The sequence below is a fragment of the Chamaea fasciata genome, unplaced genomic scaffold (genome assembly GCF_029207755.1).
Source record: "Chamaea fasciata isolate MVZ Bird 193981 ecotype frontalis unplaced genomic scaffold, bChaFas1.0.hap1 SCAF_23, whole genome shotgun sequence".
Lineage (NCBI taxonomy): Eukaryota > Metazoa > Chordata > Aves > Passeriformes > Sylviidae > Chamaea > Chamaea fasciata.
Genome location: NW_027094108.1, coordinates 7,480,618 through 7,507,335, shown reverse-complemented (window position 1 = coordinate 7,507,335; position 26,718 = coordinate 7,480,618). Strand labels below are relative to the sequence as shown.

The 26,718-nt window shown below is 60.2% G+C and overlaps 1 protein-coding gene across 3 annotated transcripts in view; it reads left to right on the top strand.

Annotated features, from left to right (window-relative positions):
- Positions 1–26,718, top strand: part of HSPG2 (heparan sulfate proteoglycan 2) — a 40,337-nt gene that overhangs the window by 5,017 nt on the left and 8,602 nt on the right. Inside the window, exons 3-70 of one of the 3 annotated variants that reach the window (XM_066202775.1) lie at positions 377–460; positions 588–653; positions 888–997; positions 1,086–1,144; positions 1,762–1,922; positions 2,129–2,254; positions 2,811–3,053; positions 4,199–4,318; positions 4,392–4,523; positions 5,446–5,590; positions 6,163–6,311; positions 6,391–6,537; positions 6,601–6,764; positions 6,836–7,012; positions 7,366–7,562; positions 7,639–7,786; positions 7,875–8,002; positions 8,072–8,158; positions 8,249–8,307; positions 8,381–8,448; positions 9,040–9,180; positions 9,845–10,021; positions 10,104–10,283; positions 10,481–10,599; positions 10,675–10,786; positions 10,867–10,980; positions 11,060–11,187; positions 11,265–11,351; positions 11,436–11,485; positions 11,570–11,658; positions 11,732–11,872; positions 11,953–12,144; positions 12,718–12,810; positions 12,895–12,975; positions 13,056–13,286; positions 14,314–14,427; positions 14,517–14,644; positions 14,727–14,813; positions 15,791–16,017; positions 16,090–16,200; positions 16,278–16,378; positions 16,699–16,879; positions 17,362–17,421; positions 17,602–17,724; positions 17,810–17,950; positions 18,850–18,992; positions 19,077–19,212; positions 19,301–19,446; positions 19,529–19,667; positions 19,745–19,899; positions 20,004–20,142; positions 20,276–20,427; positions 20,833–20,971; positions 21,086–21,243; positions 21,567–21,705; positions 21,789–21,940; positions 22,036–22,174; positions 22,255–22,406; positions 22,492–22,630; positions 22,713–22,864; positions 22,949–23,087; positions 23,170–23,321; positions 23,408–23,546; positions 23,637–23,780; positions 23,855–23,989; positions 24,461–24,642; positions 24,718–24,910; positions 24,997–25,176. In XM_066202775.1, coding sequence (XP_066058872.1) covers positions 377–460; positions 588–653; positions 888–997; positions 1,086–1,144; positions 1,762–1,922; positions 2,129–2,254; positions 2,811–3,053; positions 4,199–4,318; positions 4,392–4,523; positions 5,446–5,590; positions 6,163–6,311; positions 6,391–6,537; positions 6,601–6,764; positions 6,836–7,012; positions 7,366–7,562; positions 7,639–7,786; positions 7,875–8,002; positions 8,072–8,158; positions 8,249–8,307; positions 8,381–8,448; positions 9,040–9,180; positions 9,845–10,021; positions 10,104–10,283; positions 10,481–10,599; positions 10,675–10,786; positions 10,867–10,980; positions 11,060–11,187; positions 11,265–11,351; positions 11,436–11,485; positions 11,570–11,658; positions 11,732–11,872; positions 11,953–12,144; positions 12,718–12,810; positions 12,895–12,975; positions 13,056–13,286; positions 14,314–14,427; positions 14,517–14,644; positions 14,727–14,813; positions 15,791–16,017; positions 16,090–16,200; positions 16,278–16,378; positions 16,699–16,879; positions 17,362–17,421; positions 17,602–17,724; positions 17,810–17,950; positions 18,850–18,992; positions 19,077–19,212; positions 19,301–19,446; positions 19,529–19,667; positions 19,745–19,899; positions 20,004–20,142; positions 20,276–20,427; positions 20,833–20,971; positions 21,086–21,243; positions 21,567–21,705; positions 21,789–21,940; positions 22,036–22,174; positions 22,255–22,406; positions 22,492–22,630; positions 22,713–22,864; positions 22,949–23,087; positions 23,170–23,321; positions 23,408–23,546; positions 23,637–23,780; positions 23,855–23,989; positions 24,461–24,642; positions 24,718–24,910; positions 24,997–25,176 — 9,222 coding nt within the window. Of the gene's footprint in view, positions 1–376; positions 461–587; positions 654–887; positions 998–1,085; positions 1,145–1,761; positions 1,923–2,128; positions 2,255–2,810; positions 3,054–4,198; positions 4,319–4,391; positions 4,524–5,445; positions 5,591–6,162; positions 6,312–6,390; positions 6,538–6,600; positions 6,765–6,835; positions 7,013–7,365; positions 7,563–7,638; positions 7,787–7,874; positions 8,003–8,071; positions 8,159–8,248; positions 8,308–8,380; positions 8,449–9,039; positions 9,181–9,844; positions 10,022–10,103; positions 10,284–10,480; positions 10,600–10,674; positions 10,787–10,866; positions 10,981–11,059; positions 11,188–11,264; positions 11,352–11,435; positions 11,486–11,569; positions 11,659–11,731; positions 11,873–11,952; positions 12,145–12,717; positions 12,811–12,894; positions 12,976–13,055; positions 13,287–14,313; positions 14,428–14,516; positions 14,645–14,726; positions 14,814–15,790; positions 16,018–16,089; positions 16,201–16,277; positions 16,379–16,698; positions 16,880–17,361; positions 17,422–17,601; positions 17,725–17,794; positions 17,951–18,849; positions 18,993–19,076; positions 19,213–19,300; positions 19,447–19,528; positions 19,668–19,744; positions 19,900–20,003; positions 20,143–20,275; positions 20,428–20,832; positions 20,972–21,085; positions 21,244–21,566; positions 21,706–21,788; positions 21,941–22,035; positions 22,175–22,254; positions 22,407–22,491; positions 22,631–22,712; positions 22,865–22,948; positions 23,088–23,169; positions 23,322–23,407; positions 23,547–23,636; positions 23,781–23,854; positions 23,990–24,460; positions 24,643–24,717; positions 24,911–24,996; positions 25,177–26,718 lie in introns of all 3 variants that reach the window. The other 2 variants (XM_066202777.1, XM_066202776.1) reach the window with 2 other exon arrangements.

Sequence of the window (26,718 nt, the reverse complement as noted above, 5' to 3'; positions counted from 1 at the left end):
GTGGCAGGGTGGCACTGAGTGGGTGAGCATCACCGTGGGTGAATGACACCATGAGTGGATGTCACCATGAGTAGATACCACCCTGTGTGCTCCCATGTTGTCCCAAGGGCAGGTGGCACCAGGACCTGACAGCATCTAGCAGTAAAATGTCAACAGGTGATTGCTACCATGAGTGTGTGTCACCATGGGAGTGTGTCGGACATGTGGATGCCCCCCTGGTGCCACCACATTGTCCCCATCGTGGATGGCACTGGGATCTGGTGGCAAATGTGGCACTGAGTGCCACCATGTGTGGGTGGGTGTCACCATGGGTGGGTGTCCACACATGCGGAGATCCCTGCGGGCGGGTGCCACCCTCACACTGTGCCCATGGCAGATGGCAGCGGGGAGGATGGCAGTGGTGTTCCCTGGCCACCGACAGTCGTGACCCCGGCTCCCGGCAGCGGGCTGGCACCCACCGGTAAGGGGACGCTGTGGATGGCACCTGGCCCCAGGCCGGTCCCTGCTGGCACCGCTCTCAACCTCTGTCTCCTCTTCATCTTCATCTTCCTCTTCCTCTTCCTCCTCCTCCTCCTCCCTGGGGGCAGCGCCTGGGCCCCGCCCTGCGCCTGCGGGCATGGTGGTGGCCGAGCCCAAGGACGAGCCCCCAATCAGTAAGTTACACTTTTTGGGGACCCCCCTTTGCTGCACCTCCACTTTTCTTCTTCCTGTGCTTCATTGGGTGGGATCCGAATCACTGGGGAAGACACAGCTGGGGAGCAGGAGGAACATCTGGATGGGGTTTGACAGCTGGATGAGGGTCACGGGGGGAATTTTTTTGGGTGTGCAGGTGCCATCCCCCCAGTTTTGACACCCCATCCCCCAACTTTGGCACTCCCTGCCCGCAGTTTATTTCCGGGCGCTGGTGAACTTCACCCGCAGCATTGACTACAGCTCACGGCTGGAGGACCCTGATTCTGAGGAATTTCGGGAGATTTCTGAGGCCGTGGTGGATACGGTGAGGACTGGGGGGACTCAGGAGGTTGCTGGGGGTGGAGGGCACCCAAGGGACCATCCTGACCCCCTCATTTTCTACCCCCTGGCAGCTGGAGTCGGAGTACTACAAAGTGCCTGGGGAACAGGTGGTCAGTGTGGTCTTCATCAAGTGAGTGGAGGGGCTTGAAGAGCTTTGGGGGCTTGGGGGAGTCTAGAGGGGCTTAGAGGGTTTGGGGGGCCCAGAGGGTTTTGGAAGGTCAGGAAAACAGGTGGAGCAGGGGGGCCTGAGGGAGCAAGGTGTCATCCGGGGAGGATTTGGGATACAAATGAGAAGGTTTTGGGGTGCAGCAAGGAGCTTTTGGGAGTGCAGGGAGGTTTTGGGGTTGATGGAGATGTTTGGAGGTGATGGGTTCAGATTGGAAGTGAAGGGGATGTTTTGGGAAGCAGTGAGGGGCTTTTGGGGTGCAATGAGGAAGTTTTGGGGTGGAATGAGGGGCTTTTGAGAGGACAGAGAGGTTTTGTGGGTGTTGGGGTGGATTTGAGGTGATGGGAATGGTTTGGGGTTGCAAAGAGGGGCTTTTGGGGTGCAATGAGGACATTTCAGGGTGCAGTGAGGAGCTTTTGGGAGTGGAGAGAGTTTTTGGGGTGACTGAGACATTTGGAGGTGATGGGGTGAATTGGAGATGAGAAGGATTTCTTGGGGTGCAATGTGGACACTTTGGAGGCTCAGGGCCGATTTGGGGGTGCAGTGTGGCTGTTTTGGGGTGCTGACCCCTTGTTCCCCAGGCAACTGGACGGGGATGTGTTCGTGGAGCTGGATGTGGGCTCAGAGGGGAACGGGGACGAGGCACAGCTCAGGAGAGTCCTGCAGGACCTGTTGGCCGGCGGCTCCATTGCCTCCTACCTCACCTCCCCCCAGGGCTTCCAGTTCCGTCGCTTGGGAACCGGTGAGCCCAGGGGGGCTTTGGGGGGAGTCTGAGGGGGGTTTGGGGTGCTCTGGAGCGGTTTGGGGCCGGGGGGCTCAGAGCACCACATCCCAACCCGTGTTACTCTGCTGGCTCTTACGTCCTGGCATGTATTGACCCTGGCCAAATTCGGGTGGGGGATGTTTCAGGGTGACCCCCTGACCTTGTGCCCCTTTCCCCGGCCACAGTGACCCCCCAGCCACGCGCTTGCACCGTGGGGGAGTTCTCCTGTGGGAGTGGGGAGTGCGTGGCCGTGGAATATCGCTGTGACCGCCGACCCGATTGCCATGACGCCTCCGATGAGGAGGGATGTGGTGAGGCAGCTCGGCACCCCTGGAACCTCCTCTGTCCCCACAAATCCCCCTGCCCCCCATTCCCCAACCCATGGCCCTGTCACTCCCCCTCTGCACCCCCTTTCCTACCTATAACTCTCCTATACTCTCCTTCTGCACCCCCACTTCCCCCTTTAACCCCCCTGCACCCTATTTTATCCCTACACCCCCATAAACATTCCCTGCAACCCCTTTTTCCCATATACCCCCTTATACTCCACTGCGTCCTCATTTCTCCCCAACCCCCCTGCACCCCATAAACTGTCCCACACCCTCTTTTGCCTGGTATGCCCCTCTGTAGCACTCTGCATCCCCATTTCTCACTTTAGTCCCCCTGCACCCCTATTTTATTCCTATGCCCCCATAAACACTCCTCACACCCCTTTTTTCCCCTCCATAATCCCTCTGCACCCCATTTTGTCCTTACATTTCCCTATAAACCCCCATTGCACCCCTCCCCTCCAACCCCACCCAAACCCACCCTCTTCACCCCCATTCCTCCTAAGTCTCCTCATAACCCCCCTTTATCTGCCCCCAGAGTCCCCCCCACGGCCACGCCCCAGCACTGCTCGCCCAGCCACCACGCGCCCGCTGAGCACCGTCCCCGCAGGCACCACCCCAGCATCCCCCCTGCGCCCCTTCACCCCACGTCCCCCAAAACCAGCAGCCAGAGGGTGCCAGGGGAGCGAGGCTGCCTGCAGGGATGGGCGCTGTGTCCCCCGGGATTACCTGTGTGATGGAGAGCGCGACTGTGCCGACGGCTCCGACGAGGACGCCTGCGGTGGGTCCTGGGGGGTGGCGAGGGTTTGAGGGGGCTCTACCTGGACTTCAGCAAAGCCTTGGACTCTGTCGCCCATGGCAAACTCCTGGAAAAGGTGGCAGTCCATGGCTTGGGCAGGTTCACTCTGTGCTGGGCTAGGAACTGTCTGGTGGCCGGGCCCAGAGAGTGCTGGGAGATGGTGCAGTTGGTGTCTGGTAACCAGATGTGTCTCCCAGGGATCAGTGTTGGGCCCAGTCCTGTTCAGTATCTTTATTGATCATCTGGGTGAGGGCATTGAGATCCGCACCAAGTTGGGTGCAAGTGTGGATGTGCTGGAGGGTAGGGCTCTGCAGAGGGACCTTGACAGGCTGGATCCAAGGGATGAATCCAACGATGTGAGGTTTAACAAGACCGAATGCCAGGTCCTGCGCTTTGGTCACGACAACCGCTGCGTTGCTACTGGCTGGGGACAGAGTGTCTGGAAAATGGCCAGGCAGAAAGGGACCTGGGGGCATTGATGGACAGAAGCTGGACATGAGACAGCTGTGCCTGGGTGGCCGAGAAGACCAACGGCATCCTGGCCTGGATCAGGAATGGTGTGGCCAGCAGGACCAGGGCAGTGATTCTTCCCCTGTACTTGGCACTTGTGAGGCTGCACCTCGAGTGCTGTGTCCAGTTCTGGGTCCTGCAATTTCGGAATGCTGGAACATGTCCTGAAAAGGGCAACAAGGCCGGTGAAGGGTCTGGAACACAAGCCCTGTGAGGAGCAGCTGAGGGAGCTGGGGGGGTTCAGCCTGGAGAAAAGGAGGCTCAGGTGGGACCTTACCACTCTACAACTCCCTGACTGGAGGGTGCAGCCAGATGGGGGTTGAACTCTACTCCCAGAGAACTAGGAAAAGGATAAGAGGACACAGCCCTAAGGCGTACAGGAGAGGTTTAGTCTGGACATTAGGAAGAAGCTCTACACAGAAAGGGTGACTGGGCATTGGAAGGGGCTGCCCAGGGACATGGTGTAATCGCCGTCCCTGGAGTTGTTTAAGGAAAGCCTGGATGTGGCACTCAGTGCCATGGTCTGGCTGACAAGGTGGTGTTGGGTCATCAGTGATATCAAAGGTCCTTTCCAACCTAATTGATTCTGGGATTCTGGGTGCTGACTTGCCCCCCAGGCACCCCGTCCCCCTGCGAGCCCAATGAGTTCAAGTGTGACAATGGGCACTGTGCCCTCAAGCTCTGGCGCTGTGATGGCGAGAATGACTGCGGCGACGGCTCCGACGAAAGTGACTGCCGTGAGTATGGGGGCTTGGGGACCCACGTGGGGACTTGGGGACACAGCTGACACTGTGCTGTGACCCCTTGCAGCCACCAAGGCGCCTGGTGCAGCGTGTGGACCAGCGGAATTCCGATGCGTGTCCAGCGGGAGCTGCATCCGAGCCAGCTACCAGTGTGACAGGGAGCCCGACTGTCCTGACCGCAGTGACGAGGTTGGATGCGGTGAGTGACATGGGAGAGGACAGCTTGGCAGGGAGGGGACATGGGCCCCAAGGCTGGGCTGGGGTTGCTGTGCCAGGGGTGCTGTGCCAAGGATGCTGTGATGCTGGGGGCATGTAGTGCTGTGGCACCAGGATGAGGACAATGTGCCCAAGCTGTCCTCAGGACACAGGGCCAGGGCTGCTGTGTCTGAGCTGTGCCAGGGACCCTTTGCTGTGACACCAGGCTGGGGACACTGCCCGGGGACCTCATGCCATAGCCCAGGGCTGGGGACATTGTGTCATGATACCAGGCTGGTGACACTGTGCCTGGGGACATTGTGGCATGACACTGGGCTTGGGACTCTGTGCCCAAGCCATGCCCAGTGCCACAGAACCGTACTGAGACATTGTGTCCAGGACCCTGTGCTGTGGCACAGTGCTAGCCGCCACGCTGGGGAACCTGTCCCCAGGCAGTGCCACACTGGGAAGCCTGTGCCATGGCACCAGGCTGGGGACCCTGGGCTGGAAGCTTGCCCCCAGGTGGTGCTGTGCTGGGGACATGTCACAGAACCAGGTTGGATATCACACTGGGAGCCCTGTCCCCAAGCTGGACTGGTGACGCGGCGTCAAAGAGCCTGTCCCCGGGTGGGTCTGGGATGGCAGTGACAGTGTCCCCGTCTTCCAGTGGTGCCACACAGAGCAGATGGTACCAGTGGTGGTGACAATGACAGGGTGGCAGTGGCAGTGTCCCAGTTTCCTGGAGTGCCAGTGGGGCAGGTGGTGCCAATAGTAATGACAGTTCAGAATGACAGGGATGACACCTTGACACCTCGGGTGGGTGGTGACTGTGCCAGTGGTAAGGGTGGTAGTGGCAGTGTCCCTGTCCTCCAGAGGTGGTGTGGGTGGTGCCGGTGGTGGTGACAATGACTGGGTGGCGGTGGCAGTGCCCCCACAGGTGGTGACGCTGCCGCGGGAGTCTGTGAGGGCGGTGCCAGGCCAGACCGTCACCTTCACCTGTGTAGCCACAGGTGTCCCCACCCCCATCGTCACCTGGCGCCTGAACTGGGGACACACCCCCAGCAGCCACAGGTGGGCGGGGCTGGGGGCGGGGCCTAAGGGGTGCTGATTGCTGATCGGAGGAAGGGGCGTGGCTTGATATGGGAGGAGGAACTTGTGATTTGGTGTGGTCTGCGAGGGGAGGAGCTTCCACTGGGGGGGCCTGTATGGGCGGGGTTTGTTTGAGGGCTGAGGTGGTGGGGTGGACCTGAGGGCGGGGCTTGCTTGCAGAGTATGGACTGCGTGGGCGGGGCCAACGACTAGGCGTGTCTGTGGTGGGCGGGGCTTGTAGAATGGGAGGAGGTTGGGGCGGGGCCTGGGTGTAAGCCGGTCATGCAGCGGGAATGGGCTCCTGTGCTGGGGCTGGGCGCTGAGTGTGCAGGGCACTGGGTGAACTTGGTGTGCAGGGCATCGGGTATCAGGTGGTGTGGGTGTGTGGGGCACTGGGTGTACAGGGTATTGGGTGTACTGGGTGTGCAGAGCACCAGATGTGCAGTGCACCAGGTGTGTCAGGTGCTGCGTGTGCTAGGCACGGGGTGCGTGTGGCTCCTGGGTGTGCTGGGCTCCACTTGTGCCAGGCGCTGGGTAGCAAATCTTCCACACAGGGTGTCGATCGTGAGTGAGGCTGGGCAAGGCACCCTGACTATCAGGGACGTGAAAGAAGCTGATCAAGGTGCCTACACGTGCGAAGCCATCAACACACTGGGCATGGTGTTCGGCATCCCTGACAGCATCCTCACCGTCACCCGCCCCGGTGAGCGGTCCCTCCCCACTCCATGCCACCAATCCCACCGTGGCACTGTCACCATCACCAGCTGTGTCATCTCCCGCAGGGCCATGTCCCGAGGGTCACTTCCAGGTGACAGGAACATCCCGCTGCCTGCCCTGCTTCTGCTTCGGTGTCACCACCTCTTGCCGCGCCACCACCCGGCACCGGCACCGCCTCCACCTGCGCTTCAACCGCCCTGATGACTTCAAGGGTGAGTTGTGGGGACAAGGGACAGGGGCAGTGGACACAGCAGGGGCTGAGTGTTTCCTTGCAGGTGTCAATGTGACGGTGCCGGCAGCGCCATCTGCACCAGTGCTCTCGGCCACCCAACTCCATGTGGATGTGGGGACTGAGGAATTCCAGCTCCTGGACTTGTCCCGCCGCTTCCTGGCACTAGATGCCTTCTGGGCACTGCCAGAGCCCTTCCTTGGGGACAAGGTGATGTTGGGGTGGGGGTCAGGGCTGGGCACACCGGTAGCATGGCTGCTGACAGCCCATTGTGCTGCCAGGTGGATGCCTACGGAGGAACGCTGAGCTATGGGGTGCGGTACCGGCTGGGCCGGGGGCCCCCCGAGCCCACCACCCACCCCGACCTGCTGCTGTGGGGCCACGGGCGGCAGCTGCGGGCGCGTGCTGGTGACACCCAGCCAGATGTTCTCAACCAGCGGCACATACCCCTCACTGAGGTGGGTGTGAGAAGGGATAGTGATGATGATGGTGGGGAGATGATGCTAGTGTTGATGGATGAGTGATGCTGGTGATGAGTGGGTGATGATGATGGTGGTGGGCGATGCAGGTACTGGATAAGTGATGCTGGTTATAGTGGTGGCTGGGTGATGCCAGTGTAGATGGGTGGGTCTTGTAGTGGCAGGTGGGTGAATACAGTGGTAGAAAGGAGATACTGATGAAGATACCAGTGGTGGGTGGGTGATGCTGGTGGCAATGATGGTGATGATGGGCACTGATGCTGGTGGCGGCAGGTGGGTGATGCTGGCATTACCGTCACCCTGCTGTGGCATCACTGTTACCGTCCTGGCAGGACCACTGGGAGGACGAGCAGGGTGCCCTGGTGAGCCGGGAGCTGCTGCTGCTGGTGCTGCAGGGGCTGGAGGGCATCTTCATCCGGGCAGTGTATGACGGGCGCATGGCCAGCGTGGGGCTCAGCAACGTGGCCATGGACATCACCAGCACTACGGACACTGGCCTGGGGCCAGCTGGCGACATCGAGGAGTGCAGGTGACCGCTGGCAGCAGGGTCATGGGCTCAGTGCCACTGCTGCTGTGATGCCATTGTCACATTGCTCTGTCCCCAGGTGCCCTGTGGGCTACACGGGGCTGTCGTGCCAGCACTGTGCCCCCCGTTTTGAGCGGGTGACTAGGGGGCCTTATCTGGGGACCTGCTCCGGCTGTGGCTGCCATGGCCACTCCAGCACCTGTGACCCCGTTTTTGGGCACTGTTTGGTAAGGAGGGAGGGGTTGACGAGGTGCCAAGGGGACAGGGACACAGCGCAGGATCACCGCTCCCCTGTAACACGTGTCCCTCTCCCAGAACTGCCAGCACAACACAGAGGGTCCCCAGTGTGAAAAGTGCAAACCTGGCTTCTTCGGTGATGCCACCAAGGGCATAGCCTCCGCCTGTCACCCTTGTCCCTGTCCTTACACTGAACCATCTCGCAGGTGGGTGCTGGCCCCAGGGATCAGCCCCTGATGTCACCGCCCTGGCGTCACCATCATTGTCACCCACAGGTTCTCAGAGTCATGCTTTTTGGACACAGATGGCCAGGCCACCTGTGACGCCTGTGCCCCTGGATACGCTGGCCGCCGCTGCGAGAGGTGGGTGGGGGTCCCTCCCTGTAATGCCCCCACCTGAGACCCCCCACCTGTCCCCCACCTATCACCCACCTGTCCCCCACCCATCAATAGGTGTGCTCCAGGCTACGAGGGAGACCCCATCCAGCCAGGTGGCAAGTGCACCCCGATTGGTGAGTGGAGGGTGCTGGCTGGGGGGTCTGCGCACCCTTGGGTGCCCCCCACCCTCACCCTTGTTGCCTGCAGGCCAGGAACTTGTCAAGTGTGATGCCCGGGGGGGCCAGGATGAAGCAGGTGGCACTTGTCGCTGCAAGGTGAGGGCAGGGGACTGGGGGGACAGTGGGGCAATATTGCTGGGGGCAATGTGGGGGCAGTGGGGGGCTGGATGTTGCCATCCCCCACTGCACCAGCCTGGTCCCAGGTACCCAGTCCCTGCCCTAGCACCCATCCTACCTCTGCCCCATAGCACCCAGTCCACCCCCCAGTCAGATCCCCTGAGGCAGCCGGTCCCACCCCCACCACAGTATCCAGTCCCACCCCCCACAGCACCCAGTCCAGTCCTGGGGCTACCCAATCCAATCCACCCAGCACCAGTCCCACCCCCTGCGCCACGGCACCCAGCCCAACCCCCCAGTAGTACCCACTCCAATCCCCCATAACACCCAGTCTGACTCCTGGGGCACCTAGTCCAATCCCCCCAGAACCAATGGCAACCCCCCCATGGCACCCAGTCCATCCCCCACGTGACCCACTCCAATCCCCCGTGGCACCCAGTCTGACCCCTCACGGCACCCAGACTGGTCCCTGGGGTACCCAGTCCCACCAATCCCCCCAGCATCCATCCCACTGTCTGCATCCAGTCCCACCCATTTCCCTGCTCATCCCTGCCCACCCTGTGCTCCCAGCCCAATGTCCGCGGCCGGCTCTGCGACTCCTGTGCCGCTGGCACCTTCCACCTGAGCGCTGCCAACCCCGCGGGCTGCCTGCCCTGCTTCTGCATGGGACTCTCCCGTTCCTGTGCCAGCTCCGCCTGGCACCGCCACCAGGTACCCTGTGGCACGGGACAGGCCGTGCCATCCTGGACCATGTCATGCCATGTCTTGTCATTGTCTTGATGTGTTAGTCCATGGCTTGCCATGCCATAGTAGTGCCATATTGTGCTCTGCCATGCTGGACCATACTGTGTCATGTCAAGCCGAGCCATGCCATGAAATGCCATTAAGTACTGGGTCACACTGAGTCATGTCATGCCATGTTGTGCCACATCTTGCCATGTCTTGCTGTGTCGTGCAGCGATGTGCTGTTATACATAGTGTCATGCCATATGGTGCCCTGCCATGCCGTGTTCTGTCATGATACATGTTACCATGTCATTGCATGGAATATCATGTTACACTGTGCCATGCCGTGTAATACCATAGAGCACCATGTTGTGCCATGCCATAATGTCATGTCACCCATGCCATGCCATGCCATGCCATGCCATGCCATGCCATGCCATGCCATGCCATGTGGTGCCTTGTCATGCCCTGTCATGCCATTTTATGCCATGTAGTGCAATGTAATACAACAGACATGTTGTGCCTTGTCATGTCCTATAGTGCCATGCTGTACCATGTGATGTCATGTAGAGCTATGTGATGTCATGTAGTGTCATGGCATGCCATGTAGTGCCATGCCAGGCCATCCCCACCACAATCCCTCTGCCAGGTGCTGCTCAGCTCTGAGGAATCAGCGCCACTGCCCCTGGCCAACCTGTCAGGCACACGGTTGGTGGGAGCCATGCCACACTTCGTGTCCCCACGGGAGCTGCGCTTTGACGCCTTCCAAGAGCTGCCACGGGGCGTTCACTACTGGGTGCTGCCTGCACCCTTCGCCGGGGACAAGGTGACACCTCTGTGCCTCTCCGTGTCCCCACCACCCAGTTTGGGGAGTGGGTGACCCCGAGCCATGCTGAGTGTCCCCACAGGTGACAGCATATGGCGGGGAGCTGCAGTACACGGTGACACACTGGGCCCCAGCTGGCACTCCCCTGCCCCTCCGGCACCCTGACGTCCTGCTCCAGGGCAATGGGATCCTCCTGGAGCACTTCTCCAGTGCCACCCCACTGGCTGGTGTCCCCACCATTGTCACTGTGCCCATCCGTGAGGTGAGAGGGGTCCCTGTGTGACACCCAGTGAGAGGGTTCATGGAGGGAGGGGGTCAGGCTAGCTGCTGGGGAGAGTTTGGTCTGGGGGCCCCAGAGGTCAGACTGGGTGCCATGGAGAGGTCACCCTGGATGCCCCAAGGGCCTGAGCTGGGTGCAGTGGGGGATGGCAGCCCCCATGTCACCCTGGTGTGGCACAGGGCGCCTGGCGCCGTGCAGATGGGCATGATGCCACCCGCGAGCACCTCCTGATGGCCCTGGCTGACGTGGACTTGTTCATGATCCGGGCATCCTACTCAGAGCAGCCAGAGGAGAGCAGGTGAGTTCCTTGTGGAGTCAGGAGGGGACACAGCAGGGTGGCAGGGCAGTGCTGACTTTCCCACTGGCCCCACAGACTGGCCGATGTCAGCCTGGATGTGGCAGTGCCACATGCCACCGGTCGCCCGCCTGCATTGGAGGTGGAGGATTGCGCCTGCCCCCCTGGGTACCGCGGGGCCTCGTGCCAGGTGAGACCTTTTGGTCCACTCACCACCACCCTGGGGATGCTGAGCCATGCCCCACCACACTGCCACTGTGTCCCCTCTAGGACTGTGATACCGGCTACACCCGCAGCACCACCGGGCTCTACCTGGGCACCTGCGAGCCATGCCAGTGCCACGGCCATGCCAGCAAATGCCACCCTGACACCGGCGTCTGCCAGGTCAGCTGGGGGCAGCCAGAGGACACCCTGGGGGCTCCTGTGGCAGGCACACCCATGCCAGCACCCCCTTTCTTTACAGGACTGCCGGGATCAGACGGATGGTCCCCAGTGTGACAAGTGCCAACCCGGCTACTATGGAGATGCCACCCAGGGCACCCCGGGCGACTGCCAGCCCTGTCCCTGCCATGGACCCCATGGGGACACCCAGTAGGTGCCATTCCGTGGTCTGTCACATCCCTGAGAACACTGACTGGGTGTCACCTGTCCCTTTGCCCCCTCCACAGGGTGACAAAGATCTGCTTTGAGGATACAGACGGGCAGCCTACATGCAGTGCCTGTGCCGCAGGGCACAGTGGGCGCCTCTGCGAGAGGTGACAGGGATGCTGGGGTGGGGTGGGGGTGTTTTTGGGGTGAATGCTCCTCTCACTGCCTCATTTTGGTTTGTCCCACTGTAGGTGCTTGCCCGGCTATGTGGGGGACCCACTGCGGGGAGAGCCATGCCGAGGTGAGTGTCACAGGGCAGGGACAAAGTGGTGTCGACTGTGATGGCACTAAGGGGGGTTGTGGCTGACTGTGTGTCACCCCTCAGTGCCTGGTGTCCCCGGTGCACAATGCCAGTGTGACCAGCGTGGTAGCACCGGTGACGGTTGCGATGCCAATGGGCAGTGTCATTGCAAGGTGAGCCTTGTGTGTATGTCCCGAATCCCAGAGGGGTGACAGGGCAATGTCATCATGCTGTCTTCCCCTCCAGGCCAACGTGGAGGGTCCCCACTGTGCCACGTGCCGTCCCCACCACTTCCACCTAAGCAGAGATGAGCCAGCTGGGTGCCTGCCCTGTTTCTGCATGGGCATCGTTCAGCACTGCACTAGCACCGCCTACGCCCGTGGCACCGTGAGTGTACCCTGTTGTCCCCACATGTCCCCAGGGTGTCCCCACTTGTCCAAGACCCCTCTCACCCCTCGATCCTGCAGATCCGGACGTCCTTTGCCCCGGGGGATGCCCAGGGGTTCGCCCTGGTGAACCGGCAGCGCAGCACCCGTGTGAGCAGCGGCTTTGGGGTGCAGCTGGGGCATCCCCAGCCCCGCCTGACCTACGAGCGCTTTGGGGAGCTACCCCCTGACTCATACTACTGGCAGCTGCCAACCCCCTACCAGGGGGACAAGGTAACAGGGTGACCCCCAGGAGGACAAGGGTGCCCATGGGAGCCATGGGAATGCCCCACCAGGGGCTGCACCCCCTCCCCACGGACACCCTGGGCACTGTTGGGGAGGAAGTGGGCACAGCTTCGTCTCTGCCCTTTTCCTTCTTCCTTTTCCCCTTGGCCTTTTCCCCTCTCCCTTCCCTTTTTCCTCTTTTCACCTTGTGTTTTTTCCCTTTGTCCCTTCTCCTTTCCCCTTTTTCTCATAATTTTTGCCTTTTTCATCCCTGTCCTGTGCGATCCCCTGTCCCCACCATCATCCCCCTTCTTTTCTTTCTTCTCTTTCCCCATCCCATCCCATCCCATCCTGTCCTGTCCCGTCCCATCCCCTCTCCATCTTGTTCCCTTTCTCATTCCTATCCTCTTTCTTTCCCCTTTCTCTTTTCCCCTCTCCCTTTTCCCTCTCCTCTTCCTCATCCCTATTTCATCTCATCACTTTCCCCATCCCCGTCCCCGTCATGCCCATCCTCCTCCCTATGCCCATCCCACCTCTTCCCTTTCCCACTGCGATCACAATCTCGCCCATCTCCTGGTGCAGGTGGGCTCCTATGGCGGTCGGCTCCGCTACACCCTGACCTACACTCCAGGGGGACAGGGAGCCCCCCTGCCTGATGCCGACATCCAGATCACAGTAAGGGAGTGCTGGCTGGGGGGGGACGGGAACACACTGGGTGACATCAGGACGCCCTGACCCCCTTGGCCCCCTTGTCCACAGGGCAATGACATCACGCTGGTGGCCTACCAGCCCGACCTGCCTCCGCGGACCCCTCAGGCCTTTGAGATAATTTTTCGGGAGGTAGGAGTTGGTGGGCAGCTTTTGTCTCTAATGTCCCCCTTTCCCAGAGTGTGTCCCCCGCTAACCCCCTGTTCCTGCAGAAATACTGGCAGCGGCCAGATGGGCAGCCAGCAACACGGGAGCATCTGTTGATGGCTCTGGCCGACCTGGATGAGATCCTCATCCGAGCCACCTACTCCACGAGCACAGCCGTGGCCACCATCGCCGATGTGGCCATGGACACAGCCGTGCCCCCCCAGCCTGGCTTGCCCCCAGCTCCTGAGGTGGAAGAATGTCGCTGTCCCCCCGGATACCACGGACTGTCCTGCCAGGTGAGTCTAGCCCCTCCCAGTGTCACCCCATCACGCCCATCACCTCCCTATCCTCCTCATCATCCCTCCGATCATCCCCCAGCATCCCACCATCAGCCCAGGGTGACCCTCCATCACCACCACCATTCCTTTTATCATTGTCTCCATCATCAACCCCAGCATCCCCCCACCACCTGCAGCATCCCTCGATCATGACCAGTATAGTATCACCCCCACCATCAGGCCTCCATCTTCTCATCCCCCTATCAAACCTATCATCACCCTGTCAGCCTCACCCCTGTCACCCCTCCATTCTTCCCCCAGCATCTCCCCCTCATCACCTTCCATCACCCCCCAGCACTCCCCCCATCATGCCCATCATCCCTCTGTCATTGTACCATCATCACCACTAGTAGTCACATCACTGCCCATTAGCCCCCAGCACCCCCCCAGTATCCCCAGCTTCCCCTTGTCACTCCCCCATCACCCCCATATCACACCACATCATCACCCCCGCATGATCCTCCCCATCATCCCCAGTATCACCTCTACATACTCCCACCCAGTATCACCCCCAGCATGCTCCATCAACGCCCCCAGCACACCCATCATCCTCCATCTGTCCCCTAGTGCCCTCCCTCATGTCCTTATCACCCTCCAGCATCCCCAGAATCCCCCCATCATCCCCAGGATCACCCCCATCACCCTCCATCAACCTCATCAGCTCTTCAGCATCCCTCCAGTATCACCCCATCACTCTTCATCACCCCCTAGCACCCCCATCATCACCCATCTGTCCACAGACCCTCCATCACCCCTCCATCCTCCCTTCAGTATCACCCCCATCATTCTCCGTCTTCGCATCATCATCCCCCCATCATCGCCATCACTCCTCCATCCTCCCCCTGGCATTGTTCCCATCACCCCCATCACTTTTCATCACCCCCTAGCACCCCCATCACCCATCTGTCCCCTAAGCCCCCTCTTCACCCCTTCCCACGCCCCTTCCCCAGGCTATGGGAGATCCCAATGCTGTCCCTTCCTGCAGGACTGTGCCCCTGGGTACACGCGCACGGGCGGGGGGCTGTACCTGGGACACTGTGAGCTATGCGAGTGCAACGGCCACTCCGAGAGCTGCCACCCCGAGAGCGGCGCCTGCTCAGTAAGGCCCCACATTCCGAATGTCTTGGGGGGGGTCGTGGTGTTACCGCAACCGTGACACCTTCAATTGGTGCCCCCACTATCCCCCAGGGATGCTTGCACAACACAGCAGGGGACTTCTGCGACCAGTGTGCCCCTGGCTTCTATGGGGATGCCACCGCCGGGACCCCCGAGGACTGCCAGCCCTGCGCCTGTCCGCTCCCGTACCCTGAAAACCAGTGGGTGCCTGCACTGGGGTGGGGGAGCTGGGCTGGGGGTGCCAGGGAAGGGACATGCCCTCACCTTGCTCTGTCCCCGCAGGTTTTCCAGGACCTGTGAGAGTCTGGGAGGCAGTGGGTACCGCTGCACTGCCTGCGAGCCAGGCTACACTGGGCAGTACTGTGAGCGGTGAGGCAGCTGGCACCTCAAAACCTGCCCCAAAAACCCACCCCATGGGCTCACTCCCATATACCCGTCCCCAAACCCCGTACCAATTTACCCCCTGCCAGAACCAACCCCAATATGCCCCTCCGAAAACCCACCCCGTGGGCTCACCCCCTTGTACCCGTTCTGCTATACCTGCCCTGATGGGTTCACTGCCATATACCCACCCCAAAACCCCATCCCATAGGCTCATCCCCATACACCCACCCCAAAACCCACTCTGATTGTCACCCTTATATACCTATCCCCAAAACCCACCTCCACTGCCTCACCCTCACATACCCTGATGGGCTCACCCTCGTATATTCACGCACACATACCCACCCTGAAGTACTCCTACTATATACCCACCCAATGTGCTCACCCCAATATATGCATCCTAAAGAACATGTGTGTACTCACCCCGATATATGCATCCCAATATGCTCACCCCAATTAATGCACCCCAGTATACCCACCCCGATATACTCACCCCAATGGCCTTCCCCTTACAGACCCACCCCAAAGTGCTCCCCAATATACCCACCCTAATACACCCACCCCAATATAGCCACCCCAATGTTCTCCTGCTACACCCACCCTGATGTACTCATCCCTATGAGCTCACCCTAGATTCTGCATCCTAAAGGGCTCAGCCTGATGTATACACCCCAAAACACAGTGCACCTACCCTGATGGCCTCACCCCAATAAAGACACCCCAAAGTGCCCACCCTTATACCCGCCTTGATACAGTCACTACCCCACTATACTCATCCTGATGTACTCACCGTGATGTGCTCACCCCAATACACACACCCGTACACACCCCAATATACCCACCCTGTGTACCCCAAAATCCTCATCCCTATACGCACCCCAATGCACCCACCCCAGTATACTTCCTCCCATTTGCACCCCGCTACGCTCCCACAAACCCAGTGCCCCCATTGTTCCCTGCAGCTGTGCCCCAGGTTACACGGGTGACCCCACCGTGCGGGGGCAGGGCTGTGTCCCCGCGGGGCCGCCGCCTGCGCTGGCCGTGCGTGTGCACCCTCTGCGCACTGCGGTGCCTCAGGGCAGCACCGTCACCCTGCATTGCCATGCCACCGGGGACCCCCCGCTCTACTACCACTGGGTGCGAGAGGACGGGCGGCCCCTCCCCGAGGGCGCCCAAAGCCGCCGACAAGGTACTGGGTGGCTCCCGGGGGGAACATCGGGGTGTCCCCAAGGTGTGGGGTGTCACCCGCATGTCCCCCCAGGTGAGGAGCTGCACTTCCCCAGCATCCAGCCCTCTGAAGCTGGCGTCTACGTGTGCTCCTGCCGCAACCTCCAGCACAGCAATGCCAGCCGCGCCGAGGTCATCGTCACCGGTAGGTCGTTGTCACTGAGGGTGGTACATGCACGGAGGGGAGGCAGGAGCGAGGCTCACCTCTCTCTGTGGGTACAGAGACCCCCGACAAGCCCATCACTGTAACCGTGGAGGAGAAGCGGGTACAGCGGGTGCAGCCCGGCGCTGATGTCACTTTCGTCTGCACCGCCAAGAGCAAGGTGAGGGGAAGGGGGCACAGCATGGCAGGGGTACTGCAGGGCACCCCTGGGGGTATGCAGGGACATTCAGGGTGTGGAGATGCTCCTGGGTGCCCACCTGGTCTTACAGCAAAGGGACACCCAAGAATGTAGTCATGGGGACATCCAGAGCACAGGAACAGCTGTACCCATGTGGAGCCCCCGAGCCCCCTTGGGTCCTTACACGGCTCTGTGGGACTTCCCTGGGTGCCTATCTCTCCCGCATGGGTGCGCAGCTGGCATATGCCCCCCCATGTGCCCATCCCAATGTCCTCAGGCCTCCCCACCTCTGTCCCCCCCAGTCTCCCGCCTACACCCTGGTGTGGACACGGCAGAACCACGGGACACTGCCGGCAGGAGCCATGGACTTCAACGGGATCCTGACGCTGCGCAGTGTGCGGCCCCAGGACGCCGGAGTCTATGTCTGCACCGGCTCCAACATGCTGGACATGGACCAGGGCACTGCCACACTCTATGTCCAGGGTGAGCCCTGACACTCACCCCCGTGATGATGGTCAACAGCAGGGTGATGGGCATATTGACTGCCCAGACACCAGGGTGATGGGTACACACAGAGCCAAGGCACCAGTGTGGTAGTTGCACTTGGCCCCCAGATGCTGGGTTTGATGGGCACGCTTGCTGTTTGGATGTCGATGCCCAGATGCCAGGGTGATGGACACATTCAATGTCTGGATACCAGGGTGATGGGTTTGCTTGGTGCCCAGTCCTTCAGGTGATGGGCACACTCACCACCTTGGCTTTGCAGTGATGGGCACGCATGGTGCCCAGATGCTGGGGTGATGGGCACACTGAATGCCCAGACACTGGGGCAATGGGCAGGTTTCATGCCTAGATGCCAAGGTGATGGGTAGGTTTGGTGCCTGCACACCAGAGTGGTGGGCAGGTTTGGTGCCGGGACTCCAGGGTGATGGGCACACCTCCCTGAGACCCACCCCCTCCTGCAGCTGCCTCGAAGACTCAGATGTTCTATGGACCTGTCGAGTTCATGGAGGGGCACAGACCGGGTAAGCCAGCAGAGGAGGATTCCTGGGGGTCCACACGCTCCCCCCACTTACTGCATGCTGGGGCTCCACATGCACCCCGCTGCCAGCTGTGCCACACCACCCTGCTTCCCACTGCCCCACTGCCTGGTGACAACACTGGGGGGCCTGGCGAGCCCTAAGCCCCCCTGGGTCTCACCACAGCCGGCACCGCCAGCGCCCCCACTGCCACCGTGGAGCCGGCGCAGCTGAGTGTGGCACCGGGGCAGCCAGCCGAGTTCCACTGTATGGTCACCGGCAGCCCCCAGCCCACCCTTGAGTGGCTCGGTAGGTGCCCACTGGGGCAAGGGGACACCAGGACTGGGCAGGGGGACACAGCGAGCAGGGGTGATGGCAGGCCATGTCCCTGCAGGTGCGCTGCCGCCGCAGGCTGTGGTTCAGGGTGGGACGCTGCGTTTTGGCTCTGTCGAGCCCGCCAACATGGGGCACTACGAGTGCCGGGCACGGAGCAGCACCGGGCAGCACACGGCACGCGCCTTCCTCCATGTGCAAGGTGAGCAACATCACCATCATCCTTGTCACCCCACTGACCCTTTCATCCCCGTCCACATCATCTTCATCATCAGTGACCCCATTTTCCCCATCATCCCCATCACCTCTACTGTCCTGTCACCTCATTGTCCCCATCATCCCCATCCCCATCATTTCCATCATCCCTGTTACCCTGATCATTCCCATCACTGCTGTCTTGTACATCACCCCTATGGTCCCCATTGTCTCTGTCACCCCTTCTTGCTTCCGTCATTACCCATCATCTGTGTCACTCCCCATCATCCCCGTTGTCCATCTCCATTGTCTTCATGGTCTGCATCATCCCTGTCATCCTTATCATCCCTGTAACCCTCATCATCCCTGTCACCTGCCATTGTCCATCCCCCTCATCCCCACCATCCCATCATCTCCTCATCCCCTTTGTCCCCATCATCCCATCATCACCACTCTTGTCTGTCACCTCTCATTCACATCCTTCATTGTCCCCATCATCCCTGTGACTCTCATTGTCCCCACTGTTCTCTTCTTCCTCTTCATCCCCTGTTGTCCCCTCATCTCCGTCATCACATCATTCCTCATCATTCCACTGTTCCCATCACCCTTATCATCTTCATCATCTGCATCATCTCTGTCATCTCTTATCCACACCATTGTTCCCATTGCCCCCAACACCTCCATCACTCCCATTGTCTCTGTCATCCCCATCATTCCATTGTTCTCATCACCCTTATCATCCTTATCATCTCCATTATTTCCATCACTCTCATTGTCCGCCATCACCCCCACCACCTCCATCTTCCCATGGTGCCCTTCGCCCTCATCATCTGCATCACTCATGTCACCCCCATTGTCCCCACCCTGCCATTGCCCCCAGCACCGCCCTGATCCCCCTCCCTGCAGGCACAGGTGCCCCACAGGTGCAGGTGAGCCCGGAGCAAACAGAGGTGCAGGAGGGCTCCATGGTGCGGCTCTACTGCCGGGTCTCGGGGTCCCCCACTGCCACCATCACCTGGGAGAAGCAGGGGGGCACTCTACCGCCACAGGTGAGCGGGGTGCTGGCACCCATGGGTGCTCCAGGGGGTGTGAGTGCACCACAGGTGACACTGACACCCACCCTCGTGCAACAGTCCCGCACTGAGCATGGTGACATTGCCACGCTCGTCATCCCTGCTGTGACGGCAGCTGATGCTGGCATCTACCTCTGCGTGGGCACCAGCGCTGCTGGCACAGCCCGTGCTGCTATCAAGGTGTCTGTGGTGCCAGGTGAGGAGGGTGGGGGACACCAGTGGTGTTTGGGAATGGTTTGGGTGGGGCTACAACCCACCCATGTTGCCCCTTTTGCTCCCCACAGGGGTGGTGCCACCTGTTCGCATCGAGTCCTCGTCCCCATCCGTCATTGAGGGACAGACCCTGGACCTGGACTGTGTGGTGGCAGGACCCAGCTCTGCCACCGTGACGTGGTACAAGCGTGGGGGCTCCCTGCCCCCTGACCACCAGGTAGGGCACAGCAGGGTGGGCAGCACCCCAGAGGCTGCCCTGTCCCCTGCTGTGCGACACCAAAGCATGTCCCCAACTGCAGGTTTCAGGGTCCCGGCTCCGTGTCCCCCATGTCACGGCAGCTGATTCAGGGGAGTACGTGTGCCGGGTAAGCTTGGGAACCACTGTCCGGGAGGCATCTGTCATTGTCACTGTTGTGGCTGCATCAGGCTCATCCTATGGTAAGACTGGGCTCAGCAGCACTGGAGGGAACAAGCTGGTTCTCAATAGATGGTCACAACTCTGTCCTCCCCTGCAGGACCACCAGCTTCAGGTGTCCCTGTCCGGATCGAGGCATCATCGTCCACCGTGGCCGAGGGACAGACCCTGGACCTCAACTGCATCGTGGCTGGGCAGGGACAGGCCACTGTCACCTGGTACAAGCGTGGGGGGTCCCTCCCAGCCAAACACCAGGTAGGGGACACAGAGGGTGATGATGCGAAGGGTAGCTGGGGTTGATGCACAGTCCTGTGCAAGCCCAGGTGGCTCTGGTAAACCCTTGTGTTCCCTCCCCACAGGTCTCCGGCTCCCGGCTGCGGCTGCTGCAGGTGACAGCGGCTGACTCGGGCGAGTACGTGTGCCGGGTGACCAGTGGGGCCACCACCAAGGAGAGCGCGGTCATGGTGACCATCCAGCCCAGCAGTGCCAGTGTCTACTGTGAGTGGGGGCAGGGGGTGGCAGTGCCAGCAGGGGGTCCTCATGTGTCATAGCACTGAGCCAGGGCTCAGGTGCCCGTGCTGGCGAGGTCCTGCTGTGGTCACTGGTGTCACCCTCCTGTCTTGTTCCCCAGCCCCGGGCAACACGACTCCCCTGCGCATTGACTCCCCATCCTCTGCTGTGGTCGAGGGACAGACCCTGGACCTCAACTGTGTCATTGCCAGCCCTGCGCAGGCCACTGTCACCTGGTACAAGCGCGGGGGAACCCTCCCAGCCAAGCACCAGGTAGGGGACACAGAGAGGGGATGTCACCAAAGGGGGTGGGTGTGGCTGACCAACAGCTCTGGGCAAGCCTAGGTGGCCCATGCAAGTCCTGTCGGCCCATGCAAGGCCAGATGGCCCTGGGCAAGCCGAGGTGACCTGTCCAAATGCAGATGGTCCCATGGAAGGCCAGGTGGCCCCTATAAGCCCAGGTGACCCCATACAAGACCAGGAAACCCCATGTCACCATAGACCCTGGTGGCCTCTGAAATGTTAGGTGACCTATGGAAGCCCATGTAGCTCATGCAAGTCCAAGTAGCCCATGAAAGGTCAGGTGTCCCCTTTCAAGCCTTGGTGGTCCCATTCAAGCCCATGTGGCTCCATGGAAGCTCAGGTGTCCCCAGTAACCCCCGTGTCCCCTCCCCGCAGGTGTCCGGCTCCCGGTTGCGGCTGCTGCAGGTGACAGCAGCTGACTCGGGCGAGTATGTATGCCGGGTGACCAGCGGGGCCACCACCAAAGAAACCTCCATCATGGTGGCCATCCAGCCCAGCAGTGCCAGTGCCTACTGTGAGTGGGGACAGGACATGGGAGGTTATGCATGCAGGGTGACACTGTTCCCAGTGTCCCTGGGAGGGTCACACACATGGTGGTGGTCAGTCTCTAACCCATCTTGGTCCACAGCCCCAGGCAGCATAACCCCGCTGCGCATCGAGACCTCGTCCCTGTCATCCCCTGTGACTGAGGGACAGACCCTGGATCTCAACTGTGTTATCGCCAGCCCCACACAGGCCACTGTCACCTGGTACAAGCGCGGGGGGACCCTCCCAGCCAAGCACCAGGTAGAGGGCACAGAGTGGGGATGTCACCAAGTGGGGAGGATAGGGATGACATTCAGCTCTGGGAAAGACCAGTAAGTCCTGGGGACCCCATGCAAGGCTGGCAGGTCCTGGGCAGGCCCTGGTGGCCCCATGACTATGGAAGCCTGAGTGACCCCATGGAAGACCCAAGTGACCCCAAGGAAGCCTAAATGACCCCATATAAGCCCAGGTGGCCCATGCAAACCCAGAGTGGCCCTGTGCAAGCTCAAGTGGCCTTGTGTAGTCCCAGATGACCCCTTGCCAGAACTGATGGCCCCTGTGAACCCTGTGTCCCCTCCCCACAGGTGTCCAGCTCTCGGCTGCGGCTGCTGCAGGTGACAGCAGCTGACTCGGGTGAGTACGTGTGCCGGGTGACCAGTGGGGCCACCACCAAGGAGATCTCCATCATGGTGACCATCCAGCCCAGCAGTGCCAGCACCTACCGTGAGTGGGGACAGGAGAAAATGACTGAGGACGCAGGGGCAGTGCCGCAGTCCTTGAGGTGACCCTCCTGTCTCTGTCTCCAGCCATTGGTGTCACCCCTCCGGTGCGCATCGAGTCCTCGTCCTCCTCCGTGGCCGAGGGACAGACCCTGGACCTCAACTGCATCGTGGCCAGGCAGGAACAAGCCACTGTCACTTGGTACAAGCGTGGGGGTTCCCTCCCGGCCAAGCACCAGGTAGGGAACGCTGAGGAGTGTTTTGGGGTGGAAAAGGGATTTTTGGTGGTGTTGAGGAGTTTGTGTCCCCATTCTCATGTGTGTCACCCCTCCAGGTGCTGGGCACCCGCCTGCGCATCCCGCAGGTGACAGCAGCCGATTCAGGGGAGTACGTGTGCCGGGTGACATCAGGCAGTGTCACACATGAGACATCCCTCATCGTCACCATCCAGACTGGTGCTGGCTCCTCTTACGGTACTGGGATGGGTGAGAGGTGACATAGGGACGTGGTGAGGACACAGTGGTGACCCTATGGATCCTATTGCTGCCCCCAGCTGTTGGTGTCACGCCGCCAGTGAGGATTGAGACCTCCTCTGCTGCTGTTGCCGAGGGACAGACGCTGGACCTCAACTGCATGGTGGCAGGACAGGGTCATCCCCATGTCACCTGGTACCGGCGCGGGGGAGCTCTGCCACCAAACAGCCAGGTGGGACATGGGGGAGGTGGCCTTGCCCTGCAGGCCACAACCCTGCATCAGGTACTGATGTGTCCCCATCTTGTCATGTCCCCAGGTGTCAGGGACCCGCCTGCGCCTTGCCCAAGTGGCAGTGGCTGATTCAGGGGAGTACGTGTGTCGGGTGACCCTGGGGACTGTCACGCAGGAGGCATCTGTCATTGTCACCGTGCCGAGCAGTGCCGACACCCATTACAGTGAGTGTGAGAGAGGGCAGTGCTTGGGGACAGTTGGGTGTGACCCTGGTGATAAATGTTCCCTTTCCCTGTCCTCCCCCAGCCTCTGGCATCTCCCAGCCCCTCCGCATCGAGTCCTTGTCCTCAGCCATCGCCGAGGGTCAGACCCTGGACCTCAACTGTGTGGTGGCAGGGTCTGGCCCCACCACTGTGACGTGGTACAAGCGTGGTGGCTCTCTTCCTGCTGGCCACCAGGTAGGGGCCAGGGGGGGGGTCACTCTGAATTTGTCCCATCTCCCACTCTGCAGTGCTGACTTGTCCCCTAATTGTGACCTCCAGGTGTCAGGCACCCGCCTGCGCATCCCCCAGGTGACAGCAGCCGATTCAGGGGAGTACGTGTGCCGGGTGACATCAGGCGGCATCACACAGGAGACATCCCTCATCATCACTATTGATGATGGAGACAACCCATCCCACTGTGAGTGTCACCCTCTAGGGGACAGGTTCCCACTGGTGTCAGGGACCACTGGGGCCATTCACCCTCAACTCTGCCCATGCAGCCACCGGCATCACGCCACCCATCCACATTGAGTCCTCAGCATCCTCTGTCACCGAGGGACAGACTCTGGACCTGGACTGTGTGGTGGCCAGCCAGGGACAGACCACCATTACCTGGTATAAGCGTGGTGGGGCCCTCCCAGCCAAGCACCAGGTAGGTGGGGACATTGGTGGGGTGGGGGATGGTGGTTGCTGTGCATGGCTGGGTGATGCCACCACCTTCTGTTATGTTGTCTCCAGATTTCGGGGTCCCGGCTGCGGCTGTCACAGCTCTCGGTGGCTGATTCAGGAGAGTACGTGTGCCGGGCTGACATGGGCAGTGTCTCCCGCGAGGCCATTGTCTCTGTCACTGTCACCTCCCGTGGCAGCTCCAGCTACCGTGAGTGCAGCCACAGAGTGAGGGAGGATGCTGAGGGGAGATGGGTGATGTGAGTGACCTCGTAGCCTCTCTGTCCCTTTGTCCCCACAGGTCTGCAGAGCCCCATCATCTCCATCGACCCACACAGCATGGCAGTGGCACCAGGTGAAGAGGCCACCTTCAAGTGCCGAGTCCACGATGGTGCCCAGCCTGTCAATATCACTTGGCGGATGGGGCCTGGCCAGCACCTCCAAGGTATGGCAGACCCCAGGGTGGCCCTGGCATGGTCCCCAGGGTGGCCCTGGTGCTGATGGCTCCTCCTTGCCCAGACAATGTGAAGATCAGTGCCAATGGCTCAGTCATCTCCATCACCAATGCCCACGTGGGCAACCAGGGCGCCTACCACTGTGTGGCTTCCAACCGCTTTGGCGTCGCCAGCAGCGTCGTCAACCTTGTGGTGCAAGGTATGAGGTGGCCAGGGTGGCCCTGTCCCTGTTTCCATGTGCTCCAGGTGTCCCCTGGGCACTGGTGTCCCCATCTCCATGTCCTCCATATGCTCCAGGTGCCCACAGGGTGGTCTCCCTGTCACCATGCTGGTGTCCTCCATGTCATCCAGATACCACTGGAGTGATTGTGTCCCTATCCCCATCTGCTTTCCATGCTTCAGGTGCTCCTGGAGTGGTGGTGCCCATGTCCCCATGCTGGTGTCCTTCCAGGGGCCCCAGGAGTTGTGATGTCCCCATCCCCATGCAGATGTCCTCCATGGGCTTTGGATGCTCCTGAGATGTTGTGTCCCCATCCAGACACTCATGCTCATTGCCTCCCATGCTCCCAGTGCTCCCAAGGGTGATGGGTGCCCCTATGGCCAGGCACCTTCCAGGTGCCCTTCATGGTGGTCTCCCAATCCCCACCCCAGTGCCCTCCTCCTTATCCAGGTGCCCCCACGGTGTCAGTGATGCCGCCAGGCCCTGTGACAGTGAAGGAGGGTAAATCCCTGAGCCTAGAGTGCCTGGGCCAGGGCGAGCCGCGGCCACTGGTGCGTTGGAGCCGGCTGGGCTCTCGGCAGAAGGTGGAGCACCAGACGCTACTGCACATGAACAGCCAGGCCATCCTGGAGGTGAGGGGGCACCCCGGGGCACCATGGGGCACCAGGTGATGCCTGGTACTCATCCCCACCCTGTCCCCCCAACAGTTCTCACCAGCCAAGCCAGAGCATGCCGGGACCTATGTGTGCGTGGCGCACAGTGCCCTGGGCTCAGCACAGGCACGGGTGGATGTCAGCGTGGAGTCAGCGCAGCGGCACCCTGGGTCCCCTGAAGTCACTGCACCATCTCCCGTCACCGTGGTGGCCGGGGACACTGCCACACTGCACTGCATGGCCAGAGGTATGGGGAGCCTGGAGGACAGTGGTGGAGAAGGGATGTCCTGAGCAGTACCTGACACCACAGTGATGGGCATGGTGTGGTCATAGGTGACCCAATGCCCCGGATCGAGTGGTCGAAGCTGCGGGCACCCCTGCCCTGGCAGCACCGCGTGGTGAATGGCAGCCTGGTTATCCCTCGTGCCGCACAGCAGGACTCGGGCCAGTACATCTGCAATGCCAGCAGCCCCGTCGGTTCCAGCGAAGTCTTCGTCACCCTTGATGTGGAGAGTAAGGGGACAGCAGGGGTTTGGGTGCCCCTGGGTTCTTTCTGCCACCTCTGCTGTGGCCATCACCCGTCCTTTCTCTGCATGTGGCCACCTCCATCGCCACTTCCACCCTTATATCCAGCCTTTCCTCATGGCACCCTCCTCGCTCCATCGCAGCACTCCTCTTCCTCTCAAGCTCCTTTCAAGTTCTGTCACCAACCCTTCCTGTGGATGTGTCCACCTGCTTGTCCCATCCCTGTGCGTGTCCCTCTCCACTTCTACTCTCTCATCCATCCATCTGTCCATTCATCATGGATTCATCCATAGCTCATCCATCCCAGCTCAAACCCATCTCTCTATATCTGCTCATATCTCTCCTTCCATCTCTTCTTCATGGATCCATCCATCTCATTCATCCCAGCACACACCCATCTCTCATCTCTCTGTCTCCTTATTCTAACATGCCTTTCTTTCTTGTGGATTCACCCATCACTCATCCATCACAGCTCACGTCCATCTCCATCTCTGCTCACACCTCTCCATCTGTTTATTCCTTGTGGATTCGTCAATCCAACACACACCTATCTCCTCATCTCCTTATTCTTCCATCCATTTTGTCCTTGTGAATTCACCCATCTCTCATCCATCATAGCTCGCATCCATCTCTCCATCTCCTCTCACGCCTGTCCATCCATCCCTTCCTGGTGGACTCATGTATTGCTCACCCACTGCAGCTGATATTCCTCTCTCTGTTTCCTCTCACACCCCTCCACGCATCTCATCCTTGTGCATCCACCCATCTCTTGTCCATCTTAGCACATGCCATCTCTCCATCTCCTCTCACACCCTTCCATCCATCCCTTTCTTGTCCATCATCCATCTCATCCATCTCAGCACATGCCCAACTCACCATCTGCTCTCAAACTCTGCCAGTCATTGATCCATTCACCCACATACCTACCTCTTCCTTGTGGATTCATCCATCACTCAACCATCCCAGCTCACATACATCTCCTAACTCTTCTACCCATCTCTTCTTTGTGCATTCATCCAGCTCATCCATCCTAGCACACACCCTTCTCTACATCTTCTCATTTCTCCATCCAACTTTTTCATGTGGATTTATCCATTGCTCATCCATCCCAGCTCACATCCATCTCTCCGTCTCCTCTCACACCTTTTCCATCCAACCCTTCCTTTTGCATCCATTCATGTGATCCATCCCAGCATACACTAGTTTCTCAGTCTCCCCTCAAATTTATCCATCCACCCCTTCCTGGTACATTCATCCATCATTCAATCTTTCCCGCTCACATCCAACTCTACATTTCCTGACTGCTGCATCCATCTTCCCCTTGTGCATCATCCATCTCATCCATCCCAGCACACACCCAATTCGCCATCTCCTCAAAGTCTCCAATCATCCATCCATCCCTTCCTTCCCTGATTCATCCATCACTCCTGGCCATCCCAGCCATTCATATCTCCATCTCCTCTCACACTACTCTATCCACCCCTTCCTCATGGATCCATCCAGCTCTCATCCATCCCAACAGACACCCAT